The sequence below is a fragment of the Patella vulgata genome, chromosome 7 (assembly GCF_932274485.2).
Source record: "Patella vulgata chromosome 7, xgPatVulg1.2, whole genome shotgun sequence".
In the NCBI taxonomy this organism is placed as follows: domain Eukaryota; kingdom Metazoa; phylum Mollusca; class Gastropoda; family Patellidae; genus Patella; species Patella vulgata.
The window spans coordinates 26356152-26377804 of NC_065885.2; the positions used below are offsets into that span (position 1 = coordinate 26356152).

General features: G+C 32.2%; 1 protein-coding gene across 2 annotated transcripts; it reads left to right on the forward strand.

The window, feature by feature from the left end:
* The first annotated feature begins 210 nt into the window (after positions 1-210).
* On the forward strand, positions 211-21318 carry LOC126828331 (muskelin). Of its 2 annotated transcripts, none has more exons than XM_050558023.2 (21): positions 211-350; positions 1408-1477; positions 2007-2149; positions 4972-5060; positions 5732-5841; positions 8264-8401; positions 10474-10528; positions 10967-11047; positions 11887-11949; positions 12262-12374; positions 12921-13034; positions 13582-13739; positions 14119-14266; positions 14791-14920; positions 15303-15358; positions 15449-15525; positions 16310-16421; positions 17122-17199; positions 18044-18208; positions 18495-18558; positions 18892-21318. In XM_050558023.2, exons 1-21 carry the CDS (start codon positions 265-267, stop codon positions 19014-19016), a joined length of 2175 nt encoding a protein of 724 aa, XP_050413980.1. In that variant the 5' UTR covers positions 211-264; the 3' UTR covers positions 19017-21318. The 2 variants fall into 2 exon arrangements, with proteins under 2 accessions (XP_050413980.1, XP_050413981.1); XM_050558024.2 differs by having other exon boundaries at positions 11890-11949.
* Positions 21319-21653: the final 335 nt, after the last annotated feature.

Below are 21653 nucleotides of genomic sequence, written 5' to 3' on the forward strand. Positions count from 1 at the left end.
TATAATAGGAATATAGTAATGCTTTGATTTAAAAAAAAAAAAAAAAAAATAATAATATTTTTTTGTTATCATTGGATTTCATTATATTATTTTAAAAAGTAATGTTTTCACATGTTGTTTATATGACAGTAATGCAATCACTAAATGTAAATAAATGTTTGTGAAGAACGACATTTCGTTTAATAGCCTGTATTAAATTTGAATGTCAGTTGCAACTCCGTTTTAAGATTTACAGAAAATAATTTACTTTCCAAAATTGAATGCATGGCTTCGTGTAGCTCTAGCAAATCTTTTAAATTAGAATACACAATTGTAAAATGGTCCAGTTATTCACAGAGTTACCCTCCAGAGTAAGTTACATTCTTTAATCAACAACGTAATTGGGTAATGACGATTAGTTCAACTTGATTGAGTTATTGTGTTGACAGCAACTCTACTTTTGTTTTATTTTATTGACTTGTTTTTTTTTTTGCGGGGATGGGGGAGTCACTGGCTCTATGATAATAATTCTAATCATGATTTCCTTTACAATCACAATCTGTGTAAAAATTGTTTCTATAGGCTAGATCAACATGCATCATATTGACAGAAATGATGCGAGTAACTAATTATGTTCAGGACAGTAGAAGTACAGACTACACAGAGTACAGTAGAAGCACGATTTACCCAAATCCATCATTATTTCATCTAAAATGATAATAAATTATATCTATATTTGATGTAGTTCAGCTCTGAACGTAGGTCTCATTACACTCATCCTGTACGTTCAGGAACTGCCTATTGAATCCTTGTCAAAAAACTTTCGAACCCTAGTCAATTTTAATTTATTTTTTTACTGGGGAACTTTTTACTGTTAAACAGTCGCGTGTCAGTCCCTGTGAATGCCTGTACAATGTAAAGTAACATTTTAGTGAGAAAATAAGACATTGCTAACCTTGCTAGAAACTAGAATCATTATGTATGACACAACATGCTAAAAATACCTCCCCTTCTGCTAAACGGCTTAGCAGAAGCCATTAAAATCTAAATATAGGGTAACGCACAAATTTATATAACTCCGCCATATAAGATGAAACAAACTTTAGGTAGAAAAGGCATATATATATATACCTGTATAAGTCTGGCCTGTAAATGCATGCATGAATTATGAATGGTGTAGAGGTGTGAAAATGCATAGGAATGCAGGGGACGTAGAATCCCCTGAACCTTTTGAAAGATTGAAAATCTAAAAAATAGTTGTAAAAAGTCATGATTACTATTTTAGGAAATGAATCAGAAGATTCAAACTGTTAAATTACAACTTAAGCAAAATTATAATTTATGCATACGGTTACTACAGTGTAAACTAGGGTAGGATGGCATATCATATATATATCATTTTTATCAATTATTCTTTTTCTTTTTTAGGAATATTTACTCAGATAAAGCTGGTGATCAGTCATCAAGATGGTCATCTGACTCTAATAATCCTCCTCAGGTATTTTTGATAATCTTTTTAAATCATATTCATTTTTAATCATATTCCTTTTAATTATGATAATCCATATAGAATCCATAAAAAACTGTCAAGTTCATGTATATGTCCTCTATGTTATTTAAAAGCTTACAAATCTAGATTGAACACATCTTTAAGAATGAATAACTTCTGTGTAATATATAACGTTCAGGAGTGTCTTGATACAGTGATAAAGGAGATACATAACATTCTAAATGTTTCATATATTATCAAATTTGCTGAATAAGAGGTTATTGATTTGGGTCTGTCTCTTTATCTATCTTTAACACTTGTAGCTTTTAGTTTGACAACCAATATCATTCACATATATTCCAGTATGGTTACTTAGGTTTCTAAAACAGTGCTTGTGTATTGGTAATGGAATGTAGTCTTTACTACATATTTTGAAGTAATGGTCATGAAAAAATCTGTTTGTTATTTTGTGGGTGAAAACATCCTCTAATTATCATCTGTTTATTTTATTTGGAAGTGGAATTACTTGTTCTTTCAGTATCTTATTTTGAAATTGGAAAAACCAGCGATAGTGGAATCCATCACTTTTGGAAAATATGAAAAAACTCATGTATGTAATTTAAAAAAGTTTAAGATATTTGGTGGTTTGTCAGAAGATCATATGATAGAACTTTTAGAAAGGTTTGATACATTTTTATATTTATACTATTTTTAGTATAGATTTGAATTTAAAAGATCCAGAGGTTACTTTTCTTATTATGAATAATACAGGTCACTGGGAAAATGAGATACCGAAATGGTAAATATATTCTGGATTAAAGTAAAATTTCAATACTTTGCAGGCCACGAAATTTCACGCTAACGATACCAATCGGTTACGTGCGGTCGCGCTAGCTCAAAAACACGCGACCGATTTCCTGGTTACGCAAATTGAAATATCGGTTACGTTGACAAATTTCATTAACAGATTTATTCACATTTGATCAATTTTTATACAGGATGACTTTGTGACACGGGTCTAAATTATTTGTATTATAGCACAAACTCCATTCATTCATTCTTGGCATTTCATTTCTCCATTTTACCGGTACTTTGACAGATCACGTATTTTGACTCCACGTAGGCTATTGACCAGTTGCAAGCACGTTGATTTAAAAATGCCCCTCACTCCTAATTCTTTAAATGATTAGTTATGCCATAAATTTTGAAAGCGTACCTTTGGATTTTAAAACACAAAATGAGAAATGAGTTTGACTATTTAACATGTCGGCTATATTTCCAAAGAATTTACTACACATGTTCCTTTCAGTTTTCACTATAGCCATGCTGTAGTACCAATGACCCATATGTATGTCGTCAACTTTGACCCCCTCCCCGGCATCGCTCGGGCGATAATGTAAACGATTTTACTCTCCTGTCTATTTTAATATTATTTCATGACATCAAACTATTCTGTTTCCTTTTGAAACTTTGTGTATAGAGTGCCGAGGTTTATAATAAATACTGTTTGTCAATCAGTCGCTATACCTATGAGTGAGGCTATCGCATGCTACGTGCTTGGATGAATGACAAGTGTGATATGAAGTACGCATGTAGTCTTCAGTGACCGAAAACAATGTGGTAGCTACCATTCCTGGTTTTTGAAGGTCAGATATGATATAAAAACGAAAATCCATTAGTAATTTTTGGAACCGATTCCCCTCATTATTAAAATGTAGGGATTTAGTGAAATGGAACATTTTTTTATACGCCCACATTTTCATGTGGACGTATATTGTCGTCGCCCCTGTCCGTCCGGACGTCCGTCCGTTCGTCCACAATTTGTTTGTGGACTCTCTACAGGTCACAATTCTTGTCCGATTTTGACGAAACTTGCAATACAGCTTTATCCCCAAAAAATCTTGTCTGCTTTCGATATTGGCATGTATCGGATCGAAACTTCATGGATTATGGCCCCTGTTTGTACGAAAAGTCACGTTTTTAGCTTGTGGACCCTATAGAGGTCACAATTTTTATCCGATTTTGTTGAAACTTGAAATGTAAGTTTATAACCCAAAGATCTCAGTTCCTTTCGATATTCGGACATATCGGACTGTAACTTCCTGAATTATGGCCCCTGTTTGTACGAAAAATTGCGTTTTTAGCTTGTGGACCCTATAGAAGTCATAATTTTTATCGGCCCAAAATTGACAGACAAAATGGCCGCCGTTCGTTCTCAAAAAACGTAAAAATATGGTATATCAAGGTTGTGGACCCTATAGAGGTCACAATTTTTATCCAATTTTGTTGAAACTTGAAATGTAAGTTTATAACCCAAAGATCTTGGTTCCTTTCGATATTCGCGCATATCGGACTGTAACTTCCTGAATTATGGTCCCTGATTGTATGAAAAATTGCGTTTTTAGCTTGTGGACCCGATAGAGATCATAATTTTTATCTGATTTAAAAAACGTATTATTATATCACCGTTACACCCTAAGGACGACTGAGTTCGAATTTCGTTAAAATCGGCCCAAAATTGACAGACAAAATGGCCGCCGTTCGTTCTCAAATAGCGTAACAATATGGTATATCAAGGTTGTGGACCCTAAAGAGGTCACAATTTTTATCCGATTTTGTTGAAACTTGAAATGTAAGTTTATAACCCAAAGATCTTGGATCCTTTCGATATTCGCGCATATCGGCCCGTAACTTCCTGAATTATGGCCCCTGATTGTACGAAAAATCGCGTTTTTAGCTTGTGGACCCTATAGAGGTCATAATTTTTATCCGATATAAAAAAACGTATTATTATATCACCGTTACACCCTAGGGTCGACTGAGTTCGAATTTTCTGAAAATCGGCCCAAAATTGACAGACAAAATGGCTGCCTTTCGTTCTCAAATAGCGTAAGAATATGGTATATCAAGGTTGTGGACCCTATAGAGGTTACAATTTTGATACGATTTTGATGAAACTTGAAATACATATTTATAACCCAAAGATCTTGGTTCCGTTCGATATTCGCACATATTGGATCATAACTTCCTGAATTATGGCCCTTGATTGTATGAAAAAATCACTTCTTTTTTTGAACTTGTTCTCTGTCCATCTCTTGCAAAATGTGGGCGTATCTTGCATGGCAACCGCTTGTTCTAATGTTTTATTTCTTTAAAAAATACATTCACTGCAAGTGGAAATGAATAATAGCACCATTTAAATCTGGATAAAACATGAAAACAGCGCAACCATTTTATGTAACCAATTGGTTACGCAATGATCATCTGGCATAACCAAAGAAAATGGTTACGCAGAGCATAAACCCGCAACCATTTTTCTGGTTACGCCAAAATTTGAAATTTCATGGCCTGCTTTGTCATCATCCTGTACCCATAACTAATAATTAAAACATTAACACCAATTAATGATTGGAAAATGGCGTAACTGGTAACTGAATTACGATTGATGTTATTTGTATTTGTCTGATAGAAAATATATCTACATATTTTTACTTTTTTTGCAGCGGCCTGAAAAATGACCACATACCTGAAACTTTTCAACTTAGAAATGAAATAGATAATCATCATTTTCCTTGTAGATATATAAAAATAGGTAAATATTCATATTCTGCATGAAATAGAACTTTTTTTTTCTAAACAATATTTATTCACAGAAACTGGATTGGAGAACAGGCAGAAGCCTATAGACCTCCTCTCTATAGAAATCTGAAAGTATACAGAGTTGACAAATTACTGAAGACTATTCCTTTAAAGACATGGCAAGCAAAGCAAAACATAAGAATAATTGTTATTTTAGGACTATTTCTTTTAATTTAAGTCAATATTCACACTCCTTATGGGTTTCAGAATAATCTCATATTGCTGTCAACCTAATCAGAATGTTGTCACTGCACACTAGCTACTGCAGTCATTAGTACATAACACATGGCCACAGACCGTTATCAAAATCAAACTTTCTTTGATGAAGTCACAAAGTGGAAATTCTTATAAACATAAGTGGAGAAAATGGTATCAAATATCTTATTCAGATGGTGTCTTCCAGGAATTATTAAAATGAGTTTTGATGACAGTTAATGCTAGATTTTGCAAAAACCTGGGTTGTGTATTGGACTGAAAACATAATTGTGTCAAACTTGGCCACTGAAATAGAACTTCAATGGTGTGAAAACCTTGATTGTTAATTATAAAATGCAGCATGCACGACTTTAGTATAACACCTGTATGTTTACTTTTTGGTTTGATTTATTTAATGTTTTATTTCAGTACCTACGCAGGCGTGGGGTCCAAGTTTTAATTTTAGTATTTGGTATGTTGAATTGAAAGGTGTAAATGATTGGGAATCTGTTAAAACTTGTATGAACTGGTATCACACAGTAAGTAGTTTAAATGAAATGAAACAGGGTTTAACGTCCTATTTATTTTCTGCACCTCCTGGGCTGAAGCGCATGCCATTGTGTACACAGGAACTCTATTTTTTATCCCATCCAAATGATTAGTCACTGTTTCTTGCCAGTCCATACGTCCTGCTCCATTGACATGGGGAAACCACGCTGAATAATCCAGTGGAACTTGTTCCTCGGTTCGGAAATCAACTACCATCCAGAATCAGAAACCTTCACTTTTTTCAAATCACAACTAAAGACTTAGTTATTCAAACTATCTTAGTAACTTTTATTTGTGTTGTGCTTTGATCATGCATTTTATGGATGGAGTATAGTGTATTATAAATATACATCATATTATTACTGTTAACCACTGTTCTTAATCGGCTGTTTTTTGTCAGCTTTAAATTTAGCTGAGTGATGTTTCATCTAACCGATTGGTAAAACAATAAACTGGCCACTATGGTATCATAAATCAATATATTTTTGGCTAAATTACAACGGGTTGATTTTCTACTTGGTAATTAAGAAGTCAATCAACTTGCTTGTCGGCTACAACAGTCATACCTTAGTGAGAATCGGCCACGCGATTCATAATCCGAGTAATTAGCATATTTATGGTAATTTTGATAATCCGGTAAAAAAACTAAACGAGCTAGCTGATTATCCAAAACAGATTCAGTAAGCTGAAAATAAGCACATGGCGAGAGAAGACGATCTCGACATGGTTTGCGAATCGTGCGTCTTCAAAGCTCCGTATGAATTCCAGGTAACGGTAGATATTAAAAAAATAACCGAATCATACACTAATGGATTCACTGAACAGTTGTTAGGTAAATTTAAATGTTCATTGAATATAGTCCCCTAATAGAACACCGAATACACTGAGAAACATTCATTAATAATATATTTTCCCTAGAGAATCTCCAATGCTGAATTCCAATGACACGTGACATATCTGTTGGAATCATAGGATGAAATTAGGTCAATAAACCAGTTGTAAATGGCGTTTAGTGTTATGATTTTTATTTTATACACAAGATGACGGAGACTTAACTTAAAAAATATTGTCCCTATTATTGAAGGCTATATGGAATTTTTTTTTAGAGCAATTTCAATTATGAATGTCACTTATTCATTGTGCCGTTTGTCTATCATCGACGAATGAATAAAAACTTTTGCAAGTTACATGACTAGTTACGTGATAGACAAAAAACTACAAATTGTGTTATGAAGAAATAACATGGTGCCATCAGCTTATTTTGGCTACAGCATTTTCTGATACTGGCAATAGTAGAAAAATGCTAATATTTTAGATCATTGACTGATGAAACATGAATGTTTCATCGAATAAATGAAGACAGTAATTTATTCAGGAATATTTCTGACTTAAACCTCAAGCCGGTACGTGAATTAAATATGGAAAGTTTTCAAAAGGTGTACCTATTTGTCTTTATTTTTGTGGAAATCACATACATTAGAAAACAACATTCTCCATTTCAAATCAACAAGAATTATTTTTGTTGAAGTCTGGTTATATTAAATCTGATTAAAACACAGATCCAATTTCGTTTCGTTTTTATAGTTCAAAATTTCGATTTTACTTGTCTTTACTACACTTGGATCTGGAAGCATTGTTATTTAACTCGTGTTCTGCTTGAAATGAGGGGTCAGCCAATCAAATGGTCTGTCGAATCGAGCGTTTGACCTTTTTTGTGCAGAACTGTGGGTAGACATTAGCGGCAATAGAAATCAAAACAAAGCAAAAGTAGATAAAAAATACATGGCGGTCGCTAATTGGTTAATCGAATGACTGATGTAATCGGGTCAAATGTCGCTTGCTTGGTACCTGACGTCATAGAACATGAACTTCCACTATTACTTGTTAGATCTACATGTAGTGTAGGCCATCGAAAGTATAAAAAACGAAACGAAATATAGATCTATACTTTAATTAGATTAGGTTATATTAAAGGGAATGGAAGCTTATTATTAACCTATTTCCTACCTGGACATCATTTCACCGAATTCTGGCCGGTTCTCTTCAAAATTGATTAGGATCCCTGCTCCTAACAGTGTTTGGATGTTCAGTAATTAGAAGAATCTAAGGTTATTTTGAATATGATATTATTTAGAATTAATTACATTTATTTTTTTAGGATGAAACTAATTATGCCACCATATTTCCACATAACTACATTGTTAGTGTTTAAACGTAAAATATATATGATCGTGACCTTGGATTATCAGTAAGCAGGCATTTTATGTCTAACAGTAATAATATAAAAAGCACCCCTTTTTGTTTGTGTCATTTATTTTTATTAAATGTAGTTCTATTTTTTTTTGGGGGGGGGGGGGGAAATAATTTTGTGATTCTATTCCTGTTATATAAAGTGTTATGTTTTTTTTTCAGTATAGGGAAAGAGAGGCAATAAGATTATGTTTAAAACATTTTCGACAACGGCAGTATTTAGAAGCATATGATGCTCTTCAAAAGAAAACAAAAATAGTTTTAGAACATCCAGTTCTAACAGAATTACACAACTTATTAGTAAGTTTTGTCTTTATAGTCACCATACGATATACACAACCCTCATAATTAGGTAAAATGTATCACCACAAGCACCACAGCAATTTCTGTGACATCACTGCAATTTGTCATGTCACAGAATTTGGACTGTTTATTGTTTGAAAACTATATAAAAGATATTGCAATACAGTCGAACCTATTGTGATTTTGGTAAACTATATACTTGACAGTTTGGATATAGTCATGTTTTTTATTCTAAAGATATTAGGATAAGTAGAGCTCACAGGTATTTTAAGACATTAATAAATGAAGTGATTGAAATGTGTGTTTTATTTAACACCACCAAAGTAAAGAATTCCCAAATAGTATTCAACTAAGAGTTTACAAACATTACATATAACAACATACTTGTGAAGTTGATGTTCTAAAAAAATCTTCAATTATCATTCCATGATAACTAGTAGTAAGATAAAAATTACTGACAAATATAACATGTGACAAGGCACCATTTTAGCAAATAACTCTTTTTTATTTACATGAATAAACTATAATGTTAAGTATGTTAATAATAATATATTTGACAAGGCACCATTTTAGCCAGTAACTCTTTTTTGTACATGAAAAAACTATAAAGTTAAACAGGCATTATACAAGAGCTAATCTGCCTATTTCAGGTCTTTCTTCAGGCCTTAAATGTTATCTTAATTATTAGACATTAATTAACTGACTCTCTTTGCCATCGGATGGCTCCGATATTAATTAGATTTGAATACATTTTGCTTTTGATAATTTACTGTAAAAATGGATAATCGAGACTTTGTTTATTATCGTAACAATGGTAGCAATGTCAATCAAAGCTACACTGCACTGTTCTAACGACGATAATGTGGCTCAGAGTGATGTAATTTAACTGAAATTTTGAACATATTCCATTTTCATTATCTATTTTTTAACTATTATATCGAGAACTGTCAGCTTTTTGTCCCCCGCCTTTCGAAGAAAGCAGGGGACTATTAAAATGGGTTCGTCCGTCTGTCTGTCTGTCTGTCTGTCCGTCTGTCTGTCCTTCTGTCTGTCCGTCTGTCTGTCCGTCACACTTTTTGGGACACAATAACTCTCTTCCTAATTGAGCTAGAATGTTCAAACTTGGTGTATGTGTTTATTAGGTCAATGCCTTGATGGAGTTCGAAGATGAGCATTTTCCGCTTAGGGTAAGCAGAGATAAGCAATTTGATTGGTTGATGCTTTGGGACACGATAACTCTCTTCCTAATTGGGCTAGAATGTTCAAACTTGGTGTATGTGTTGATTAGGTCAGTGCCTTGATGGAGTTCGAAGATGAGCATTTTCCGCTTAGGGTAAGCAGAGATAAGCAATTTGATTGGTTGATGCTTTGGGACACGATAACTTTTAATTGAGCTAGAATGTTCAAACTTGGTGTATGTGTTTATTAGGTCAATGCCTTGATGGAGTTCGAAGATGAGCATTTTCCGCTTAGGGTAAGCAGAGATAAGCAATTTGATTGGTTGATACTTTGGGGCACGATAACTCTCTTCCTAATTGAGCTAGAATGTTCAAACTTGGTGTATGTGTTGATTAGGTCAATGCCTTGATGGAGTTCGAAGATGAGCATTTTCCGCTTAGGGTAAGCAGAGATAAGCAATTTGATTGGTTGATGCTTTGGGACACGATAACTTTAGTTCTAATTAAGTGAGATTGATGAAACTTGGTGTATAGTTTTATTACAGTAATACCTTGACTAAGTTTGATAGTGAGCATTTTCTGCTCAGGGTAAGCAGAGCGATACGCAATTTGATTGGTCGAGACTTTGGAAAACAATAACTCTCCTACTTTGATTGTTAGACTATAAGTAAAGATATACTGTTTGATTGTTCAATACTTTGTAAAAGATAATTTGTGATAAATTTATATGTGTCCTCTAATTATTTTCCTATTTCGGCGGGGGACATCAGCCTCACTGTTGGCTTGTTTATCTAATCTTACCTAAGTAATACCCCCTTAAGTACATGTATGTTAATAATAATACTTTTGATAGGATGAATAAGTTTATTATTGTTAATATTCTATTTATAGGTAACTAAAGGTCATTATGATGACTGTGAACAGCTTGTTTCTAAGGCATGTCAAGGTATGTTGATTCATAATAATTTAATTTTGATCAATAAACTATAACACATAAACTATATTAATCATTGTCATTGAAGCTGACGGATCTCGATAAATTGATTTTTGTAAAGATGAATAACATCCGTTGAGGCCGAGCGATGTATTTCTGACATTTTTTGGGGTGGAAATAAATATGTAGTTAGAGAGAGTGATTACGAAGGACCGAGGTGAGCAATAAAATACGCCCCCAGATTAGGATTCAGGTGAGACAATGGAGCACAAAGCGACAGCGCACATGAAATGTGTATAGGCCTGAAATAGTACATCTGAAACGTTTTATTCAAGCATTTTACGTTTCCACCAAACCCCACTCAAATTTATAGAGTATTGTCTTTCCAATTATCGCTTTATAAAGTTTGATTAAATTTATTTTAATATTTCTAATAATATTGTCATTTAGAGGGATTATTTGACCAATATGTTAGTCAACAAGATTACGTACCTGTATGGAACTCAATAGAACCTGTCAGTAAAAATAATGGTAACTATTATCTTTATGTTATACTTTTTAACATAAACCTTTTAGTGTGACTACCAGTATAAATAATAGTTTAGATATGGTAACAGTAAGGCCATTAAAAAATACATTCTGGTTTTTCAGACAATCCTTCCTGAAAATCTGATGCAGGAGAGAGGTTTTGGAGGGGGGGGGGGGGTTGTTGTCAAAGGATCACTACTGGGCTAAATGACTTCTCATAATAGTTTCAAGACACTGCATTTATCTTGTCACATGGGTATGGTTATCAAGTATTATTTATGATTATCAATAACATTTATTAGGGTTGCATATTTGATACTTGAGTCTATGGTACATTAAAGAGACTGTTTTTATTTTTTTGAAATAAAAACTAGTCATGCGGCTCTTTTTAAGTGACACAGGGCGTTTGGGAACCAGGATATTTTTTTTATATGGCCTAATAGTACAAGACTGTAAATAGTATGATCGAGTAATGTAATATAATGTTCTTGGTAAACTACTTTACACAAAGAACCTACTAAGACAAGACAAATTTAAAGTTTTACAACTGCATGAACTTTCAAAACCACAGCATCTATTTCAAATGAGAGCTCAGGCCATGTGGTATTGGGTGTTCTTGAACTAAGAACTAAAAAGCCTAACATTATTATATTGTACCTCGTGTATGACAGCCATCACCACATCTGTGTGTTTATATCAAAGTAATCTAAAAAAGGTCTGATTCTCTCTGTCCTGTAAGTAAAAATTGGAATGTTGTAAATCTATTAATATTGTTTCTATGTTTGAGTGACATAACTCTCTGTGTATTTGATGTATTACAATTGTCTGTGTTATTTAATCAGTAGGTAATGAATGTAGACCAGGTATGAGGGGAGGACATCAAATGTGTATAGATATACATACAGGTAAATTACCATATATTACTTGTCTAAACTTCTCAAATCTGATATTTGCTAATATCATTTAATATCATGATTTTGAAAATGGCAGATCACTATGGTAAACTAGGGATTGAATTTAAGAGAAATCATTTTTTCATGAATACAAGTTGAACAATTAAATCTTTGGTCTTTAGAGAGTATGGTTGCCAGATATAAATAAGCTTATAATTTTATTACAAAGAATATGGCCAAACAGCTGGTTATATGTATTTAATTCATAAGATTTTGTATGTATGTCATGCACCTTATTACCTTATTGATATGCTATACTTACAGAGATAATATATTTGTTTGGTGGCTGGGACGGTAATCACGATCTAGCAGATTTATGGGCCTATCATGTTCCCTCCAAAAATTGGACCTGTTTGTCTCGAAATACTGAAGAAGAGGTAATTGAAATAAATATTTCATAAATCCAATCCATTTGACAACTTAGGAAAAACAAAATGTTCATAAAATATAAAACTGTAGCGTTTTAAAATTAGCAGCATTTTATTGAGATAAATGACCAAAACAAATTATTATTTATTTGTTTTTTTCCTGAAAGGGTTGATAAAAATATAAGAGTGGATTATTCCGACATTTAAAAATTAATAATTAGATCTTAATAAGTTCTAATTTATACAAGATTGGAGATATTGGATCTTTATATGATGCTCCAGCTATAAGCTAAACTGCCAAAATTTTTAGTTTTTGCAAGTATCAATGGTTTTACATGGAATACCAAATAACATAGAATTAAACACATCTAAACAAAAAAACGAGTATCGAACAGATCAAGGTCCTTGTGGCGTCAGTTGATTAATATTTGCATATTTTTCTCAGATGATAATAGCCAATTGTATATATATTCTTGATATCTTGTTTAATCTCTTAGTGTTAGCTATGTGAAATGAGAAGTGGTATCTAGCTAGGACTCATATTATTTATTTCAGGGTGGTCCTAGTGCTCGTTCTTGTCATAAAATGTGCCTAGATTATGAAAGGAAACAGATTTTTACTCTTGGAAGATATTTAGATGCCTCTATGAGAGCTAGTGAAAATTTAAAGGTATAATGTTGACTCAACTGTCATTAATTCCTTAGTCATATATTAATATATCTGGTTGAAAGATTTCTCTCTTCATACAGTTTGCATTTGAATAATTATTAAGTTCATGGAGATCATTGGGTATACACAAGAGAAGCAGCTTAATTAAAGTTGAAGGTAATCCACGAACAGTACAGTCAAATTTTACATAACCCATGTCCTGTGCTTAATCAACTGTATGGTCGCTGGTGGCTTTAGATCATAAGGTCTGTCATTGAGTAAAGTGGCATGGTTTCAATCCCACACTTGTACGTGGGAAGGAGAAGGTCGCCTGCCTAACCTCTCGTGTTTTCTCCTTGTCTCTCCCACAGCTAAAGATCCCTACAGTACATGCAATCAAATTATTGAAATAAAATTGCTTATGTTTGTCTCAAAATGACCTGGTTTGTGTTGAGTGGATGTTGAACCAAATTTCTCTCTCTTTTGTTCAACCCTTGGCCACCACATTCAAAAATGTCTGTATATGTATGTTTAATCCAGATGTATTCATTTTATGTTTGTATTATAGTGTGATTTCTACATGTATGATATTGGTTCAGCAAGATGGACGTTAATAACAGAAGATACAGGATCTGTTGATGGACCTAAACTAATATTTGATCATCAAATGGTCATTGACATAGAAAAACAGAATATGTTTGTATTTGGTGGCAGGATTCTCTCCAGGTAAAATAATCGTAATTATTGTGAATTGGTGAAATTAGGAATACCATGAAAGTGAGGTTTAATGGCCTACGGGCATAAGGTCTGTCATTGAGTCAAATGGCAGGGTTTTCATACCTAGTTTGTATGTGAAGAGGATTTTGTCGAATGCCTAACCTCATGGGGTGTTTTACTCTTAGCGGGTCGTTTCATGGCCTAAAATTGAATCGCTAATATTTAGGTTAAGAGTGAAGCAATTTGACTGAAATTTTCAGCATAATCTCTTTTCATTATCTATTTTTTAACTATTATAGCGAGAACTGTCAGATCGTTATCTAATCTCACCTAATGTTGTCATACAGTACAACCTGGTATATATAAAATTATTGTATATATATTATAGTTCTGGAAGTGATAGTGAAAGATCTAGTCATGAACCTGTATTTAGTGGTTTATATTACTATCATATACCAACCAGTACTTGGACACAATTAATGGAAGATTGTAAAGAATTACGATCGCGTATAGGACACTCCATGCTGTTTCACCCGGTTAGTTCATTAAATTTATAATGAAATTTACTTAATTAGTTACTGTGTAGAGTTCATGTCACATCCTAAATACCGGTATACTTTTTCCATATCCCCTGGTTACGGTATAATTTGTTCAAAAAAAGGATGGTGAACTAGTACAATCGTTATTTTATTACTCATTAGTTACCCGACGTTGCATAGTTGAAAAATCTCCATTTTTTAACATCCATGATAACACAATGACCATTAATTGTCGGTTTCATCATTAAATACTTCATCAAATACAAAATAAATAGCCCTTTTGAATTTCTTGTGAAACAACTAGTTATTCTGAAATTATTTTAAAATTTAAGAAGTTCAGCCATATGGTTTCATAGCACAAACAAACAGGCAAAATTTCTCTTTTATATAATTATATATTAATATGTAGAATTGAATCAATTATATTGAAAACTGGTTTTACCTACTATCAAATGATAAAAATTAGAAATTTGAATGAGATAATATGCATCTTATTTGTGGCTTTATATGTATATTTTCAGGTCCGAAGGGTATTATATATATTTGCTGGTCAGAGATCTCGAGAGTTTTTAAATGATTTTTTAATCTATAATGTAGATACAGGTTCTATAGATGTTATATCTGATACGAAACGGGAAGGTTGTCAGGCAGGTTAGTCTGCTTAAATATTCTAGTAACAAAAAATAACAACAGGAATTTAAGAACATATTTAAGGCTTGAATTGCATCATAAAAACTCAGATTGCCTGCGTCAACTCAGGTTTTTTGTCTGTTGTTTTGTTTATACTCACTGCAAAAGATCTGTTCAAGCATGCATATTATTGATGTTATAGTATCCCACATGTTAGTTCCAAAATGATCTTGTTGTGATGAGGAGGCATTAGAATGCATTTCTCTGTTTGTTAATAAAAGTAATGAAAATGTTTACTAAATCATTACCTACTACATTCAAAATGGTATCTGTTATAAGTTTGTTAGATTTGACTTTCATGAATTTATCAATAATGTTGATATGTTTTTTTTGTTGTTTTTAGGATTTACTCAGAGAGCTACATTAGATCCAGAATTAAATGAAATTCATGTTTTATCTGTAAGTATAGAAAACCTCTCTCCTTCATTCATATTGTATTGTTTATATGTTTGATAAGATTATTACTTAAATATTTGGTATATTTTTCAGGGTTTAAGTAGAGATAAAGATAAAAGAGATAATGTAAAGAATTCTTTCTGGGTTTATGATATCAACAAAAATAGATGGTAAGTGTCAACTTTGAACCAATCAGTAAATCAGATAATGACTTTTATTGGTTTTTTTGGGGGTTTTTTAAACAATAGTTTATTCAGATTTGTATCTGAACAGGGATTGGGGAACAGGTATAGCCTATATTGGACCTGTGTTTTACTGTTAAAGCATATTATTCTACAAAGCAATAAACGAAAAAAAAAAGATTTTTCTATAATCTGTTTTATTTCTCAGATGATTAACTTCTATTGCTAAAGCGTTCACAAGAGTCTACAAAATGATAAATGACCATAATTGCTGAAACTCAGTAGACTTCATCTAACTAATATAAGCAATTCATATATATATTTTAAAAAGATTGAATGATAAATGTAAAGTATTCACAAGGAATTGCAATGTGGGAGCATAAAGGGGAGTGATTATTAGGGGAGTGATTATTATTATTATGCAGTCTTGTAATTATGACAGCTGACCCATGCTATGACCTCTCATTATAACAACAGTGATAACAAATCTGTAAACTATCCAAGCAGTCAAATTCTAACTGCATATAGTCTTTCTCTGTCAGTAAAAATGCATGAAAGTAATTGAGTCTTTCCAGACCTTTGCTGGCAGAGCAGGATAGCTGGATTATCAAGACTAGTTGTTTACAAATGTTGTTTACAATATTCCAAGACAAATTGCAAGATGGTCGCCTTTTGGAGCCAGTTATTACTAAATCGAATACATTAGATAACAACATAAATTGATTATTTCCAATACAATAATTGATGATCATTTTAAAATTTGTATATCTAGGTCCTGTATTTATAAGAATGAAAATACAGGTCAGAATTATTGGACGAAGATGCAGCATGTTGAACCTGTCCCTAGATTTGCTCATCAACTTGTTTATGATCATGTCAGAAAGGTAAATATTGGATCATTAACAAATAGATCTGAATGTTTATATTTATATTAGATACATGTAGTATAATTATTTTGTAAAAACAGTTGTGGCAATTGTATAAAATTAAAAATCAGTGAATGTACATAAATAGGTGACAGGACTAAACCTTACCAGTAAAACCCCCAACATTTAAATAAAGTACTGAAAAAACCCTGGTTATTTAAATAAAATACTGTTGTACGATAATAAACAATCAATGTCACATATTGTTATAACTCCAAACAGTGTTAACTTGCTCAGAATAAAGTAACTTGAATGAATTTTTCAATACATTCATTTTGCATTATCTATTTTTGAACTATTATAGCAGGAACGTCCAGCTATGTATCTAAATCTTACATAATGCATCTTTAATAAGGCAGCAGCTACTACAAATTCATAAGAATAATGTCAAACAGGATTTTACCTAATGCGTTTTTGTCACAGATTTTACTAGCAGTAACCAGTGCCTTTCACGAAAATATTGCTAGTTTTGCAAAACATTTTTAAGTACATGTATGTTACATTAAATTGGGATGCAATTTAATAGTGCAATAGGGTTAATCACACATCTTTGTAAGAATTTGGTACCTAGTTGTTTCTTGCTTTTCATAAAACTCAATGAGTGATATAAGTTTTTATATTTATGTACATTATTTATTTGTATTTCTTGTTATGTTAGGTACATTATTTATTTGGAGGTAATCCTGGTAAAGATAGTTTACCTAAAATGAGATTAGATGATTTTTGGTCATTAAAGGTAAGTACCTTATTTAATAAAACACTGTTAGAAAAGAGTATGATATGATAAATAGATTGAATGAATTTCTATATGCATGTATTTTATCACCTTTTATGACGCATTGTCTTCACCTTCGTCAGGACTCGAGCCCACAATATCTTATGACCACACTTGGTCAGAATTTTTTGCAAGGATTGTTCATTGGGTCGTAAAGAAAAACCCTATCACAATTTAGAATTGTTTGATCACATTTCCTAGAGTTATAAAATATAAACCCTGTAATTCTGTGGAATTGTTCATTAGAGTTAAAATAAGAATCCAATTGAATTTTAACATATTTGGTTTATAATTTCAAATGTGTTCATATTTTTGCAACTTGTGAATACATTTTGGAAAAGGTTATCGATGGAATTTCTTAAAACTTTTTGTTTTTCAATCGCAATTCATGCACTTATTCCTCTTCTTATGTTCCAATTTATGTAATCTTATGAAACACAATACAGGCCAGAGTTGTTGATAAAGTTTGTTTTCAAATTTGGTGGCATTGTTCACTGGGAGTGTAAGGAAGAACTTTTTAAGATTTAGGATCGTAGATTTAAAACGGGTTTCGTGGAGTTATCTTTCCATTCACATTTTGATGGTTAAGAGTTTGGAACAGAGTTCATAGTGCATTTTATTTTGTTTTTGTAATACATGCCCCACAGGATTTGTTAACAAGGATTTTAGACATAGCACACTGACGATTTCGGTGCTTGTTGGTCTATCAAGACTCCTGACAAACACCTGACTATGTTTTGTTTTACAATATACCTCAAATACTTCTCAAAGTTGAGTACTTGATATTTGATCATGTGTCTTTCAGTTATGTCGCCCGTCAACAAACCATTTATTACGTAAATGTCGTTATCTCATACGAAAGTTTAGATTTAAAGAAATGGCCTTGACGGATCCGAGAGAGGCTATGGTGTATCTACAAACAAAGTTAGCTCAAACAGTTGATCATGATGATACAGATGAAGAAAAAGAGGTATGTATTTTAATGACTCCTGAAGACCAAGGAATAAAACCCACAACAATTTCTTCCCGGATACTATTATCTAAAATTGTGTTAAGTACGAAGAAATATTTGGGAATCAACAGAATCCAGGGATGTCTTCGTATAGAATCTGAATTTAGATATGGAGATTAACATTATAGACATCCAGTCTTCATTATCCGTCAGCCCAGAAAAGTCGGACCCTATTTCATTTAATTGTAGTCATATACAGGAAAATTATTAGAGTTTGTTGGATGACGATTGTTGATTTCTTTAGTTTCAGTTACTGGCTACTACTTTATTTAAAGATACATTAGGTGATGATGAACGAATGGGAGAAGGTAAGTTCCTGTTATTAATACATTATATGTGTAACATACATGTCTGTAGAAGACCTAAAGTTTTACAAGATGACAAATTATATTTCTGATTAAATAAGTTTTGTACCTGCACTTCTTTATATACAAATTTTGTCTAATATTGTAAATTGTTTGTTTATCATTTTGAGTGAAGTCGGTTTCGTTACAGACCTAGTACTATACAGCGCAGTGGACGCTTACCGCTGGCTCCATTCACTTGATTTGATATTTGGTCTTTATTGTTTGCAATGTCTGTGTGTACCTTGACCATCCCCCTACACTTACACTTAATACACATTGAATTTTTTTTTTCAGTGGATACTGACAATGATGAAAGGTTTCAAAGTCGTACAGATTTATTTGACATGTTGGTGAATTATTTTCCTGATCATATGACCCAACCTAAAGGCAACCTAGTGGATCTCATACCTTTAGATTAGTAAAGCAACATCAACAACAAGTTTATATTTACATACTTTGAACAATGTTATCTGAAATCACAAAGTAATGAAGTCATTTAAAAAGTTGTGCATTTATAATAAAATATATGATGAAACTGACCTAATATTGAAATATCAGATTTAGGTGATTTCAAGATATTATATCATCAATTTAAATTTATACAAACATTTAGTTCTGTTTTATTTATTGATTGTTTACTTCACTACATCTTGGTCTTAAGACATTTCTTCAAGGGCAAGGGCTGTAATGGGCAGACTCCAGATCAGCCTCCAGATCAGCCTAACAATCAAAACCCATGGTACAGAATTTCGTTTAAATCTCTCGTAGGCTTTTGTTATTTAGGCAATTGATTTGCTGTCAGAGTGAAAAGTATTGTCATGCTCTCATAAAAGGCCCAGAATTCATTTTTCTTTTAACATATCTTTAGATGTTTCTGGAATGGCCGAGGGTATAGAAGACATGCAAAAAACACAACATTTTGTTGTAATTAGGTTGGATATTACACACCTTTAACTAGGTACTGCCTCATTCTAGTGGTATATATTCAAGTTCTTATCTTTTTGTTATAAGAGAAGATATACAGAAAAATACATTAATAACCTGTAACGTTATTGATGATTGGGCTTTCATGTATAGTATTATATTGTTTTATAATAAAACGTATATGTTAATTTACTTATGGTAGTCATTATTAAAATCTATAGTTGTAATTATAGAAATCGAAACTTGTTTCACAATCAATTGCCAATGATTAACAAATCTTGTGTATGCATTTGGTGGAAAAGGAGTATTAAAGTACATTTCTTCCAAATGCTTCCTCTCAAACTACTTAAAAGTTACAATTTCATATTTTCTAAGAAAGTCAAAACATAATTATTTCTATGTCTTTTGCTCAATAGGTTGTCAACTCACTATTATACGATCATAGGTGCCATTCTCACGCCTAAAACTCATTTACACCGGAAATAATAACACAATTACCTCCCTTGTTTTCTATTCTCCACCATGGAGTAGTTATCTTCAAATGTTGGAATTTGAAGATGAAAATGATATTTTTGCCAATTTCTCAACTGGCAATAGTGAATTATAGGATTAATAGGATCATTCTTTAACAAGGTAGGACTGTTAATAGATACCATCTATTTTAAGGCTTTATTTTAATAAATTTTAAAAAAATAACTTAAAAATATGAAATTGCAACTTTAAATTGTTCATGTCTCTGTCTTTATCATTCATGAAATATTTATTGTCAATGTGAACACAAAGAGGGAAAATGTACTTAATTATATTAAAGCTTCCTTACCAATGGAAGAAGGCAAAATGTCACATCTTCCAAAACAAATGTTAATATTATGAATACAATGGAATAAAAGAAAAAGAATATGAGAAAATTACATGCTTGGAGACAAATTTTCAAGAATCTGATTACTTATTATTTCTGTAATGGTAATACAATTGTGAAAAACAATTGACATAGAAAATCTCCACGACCGTTAACTCATTTAGCTGGGTCTCAGTGTTGCTAGGTGGGGAAAGTGTAGGTTGTTTAATATAAGTATGTTTGTACATTTGTGGGACATTGCAAGCCTTGCATCACATAAAACAGTTCAAAATTTAGGCAAAGAGTTGCCTCCCCCACCCAACCCATACACTTCAATTGCCGACGAGATTTGATGCCGTTTTCTTTATATAGTACAGTATATTGTAATAAATTCTATATTCCTACATTTGTAGCTTTTCCTCCTTGCCTTGGTATTGACTATTCTTAGGTGCCAAAGAAAAGTGTTATTGTGCATGCTGTGTATATTAGTAGGTTTTTTGATACAAATTACAAATAGTCCCTTAATTTCTCTGTACATGGGATATTCCTAAAGATGTTTAATATAGACAAAATCATCCTGGTATGTCATGACAGAAAGATAAGTAAAAGAATAGAGTATGCCATCTATATTATCTTATAATGTCAGGAAAATGATAAATTTCAATAAAGGAAACTTTCACCTGACTTTAAATGAGTTTTTATTGTATAAAATTTAAGGCTTACATTGCATATTTTGTTTACTAAATACTTAATGATATAATATAATTGTGACAAGTAGCTTGTTTATGTATGTGGTTCTGCCAACTGTCTTGTTACCGTAATGGTTGTTATACATGTACAGGAATGTATTTATAAACTTATATTCATTTTGATGTAGATTTGTCTTGTGTACAAATTTTGTCTGTAAATGTGGATGTATAATGTTATCATTTGTAAAATAAAAAAACCCCAAGAAAGTATTTAAAAGAAAGTATTATTTTAGACAGCTGCATGTGATGCTTAGAGTTGTCATTGAACCCATCTTATATCTCGGTTTCAGTCTTTAAATTTTAACCTATCTGTAGATCTCGGGTCAATCCAGTTGTATAATTTTCCTGTTTGATGTTTCACTATGTGGCTGTTAGTAATGCAATTTCCATAGTCTTCACTATGCTAATGCTGGAGAAATAAATGGGATTTAACAACCACCCCAGCGCAAGTTTTTCAGTTTGGGACAAGCATAATTTATTTATTTCATTATCTGTCCGAGCACAAGGATCTTTTAACATTTTTGGGGTAATGCTGACTAAGGCTT

Coding starts and splice junctions, on each gene's coding strand:
- LOC126828331 (XM_050558023.2), top strand. CDS start 265: ATGGCTTCGTGTAGCTCTAGCAAATCTTTTAAATTAGAATACACAATT. Junction 2,150..4,971: donor ATGATAGAACTTTTAGAAAG/GTTTGATACATT, acceptor CTTTTTTTGCAG/CGGCCTGAAAAATGACCACA. Junction 15,359..15,448: donor ATGAAATTCATGTTTTATCT/GTAAGTATAGAA, acceptor TATATTTTTCAG/GGTTTAAGTAGAGATAAAGA.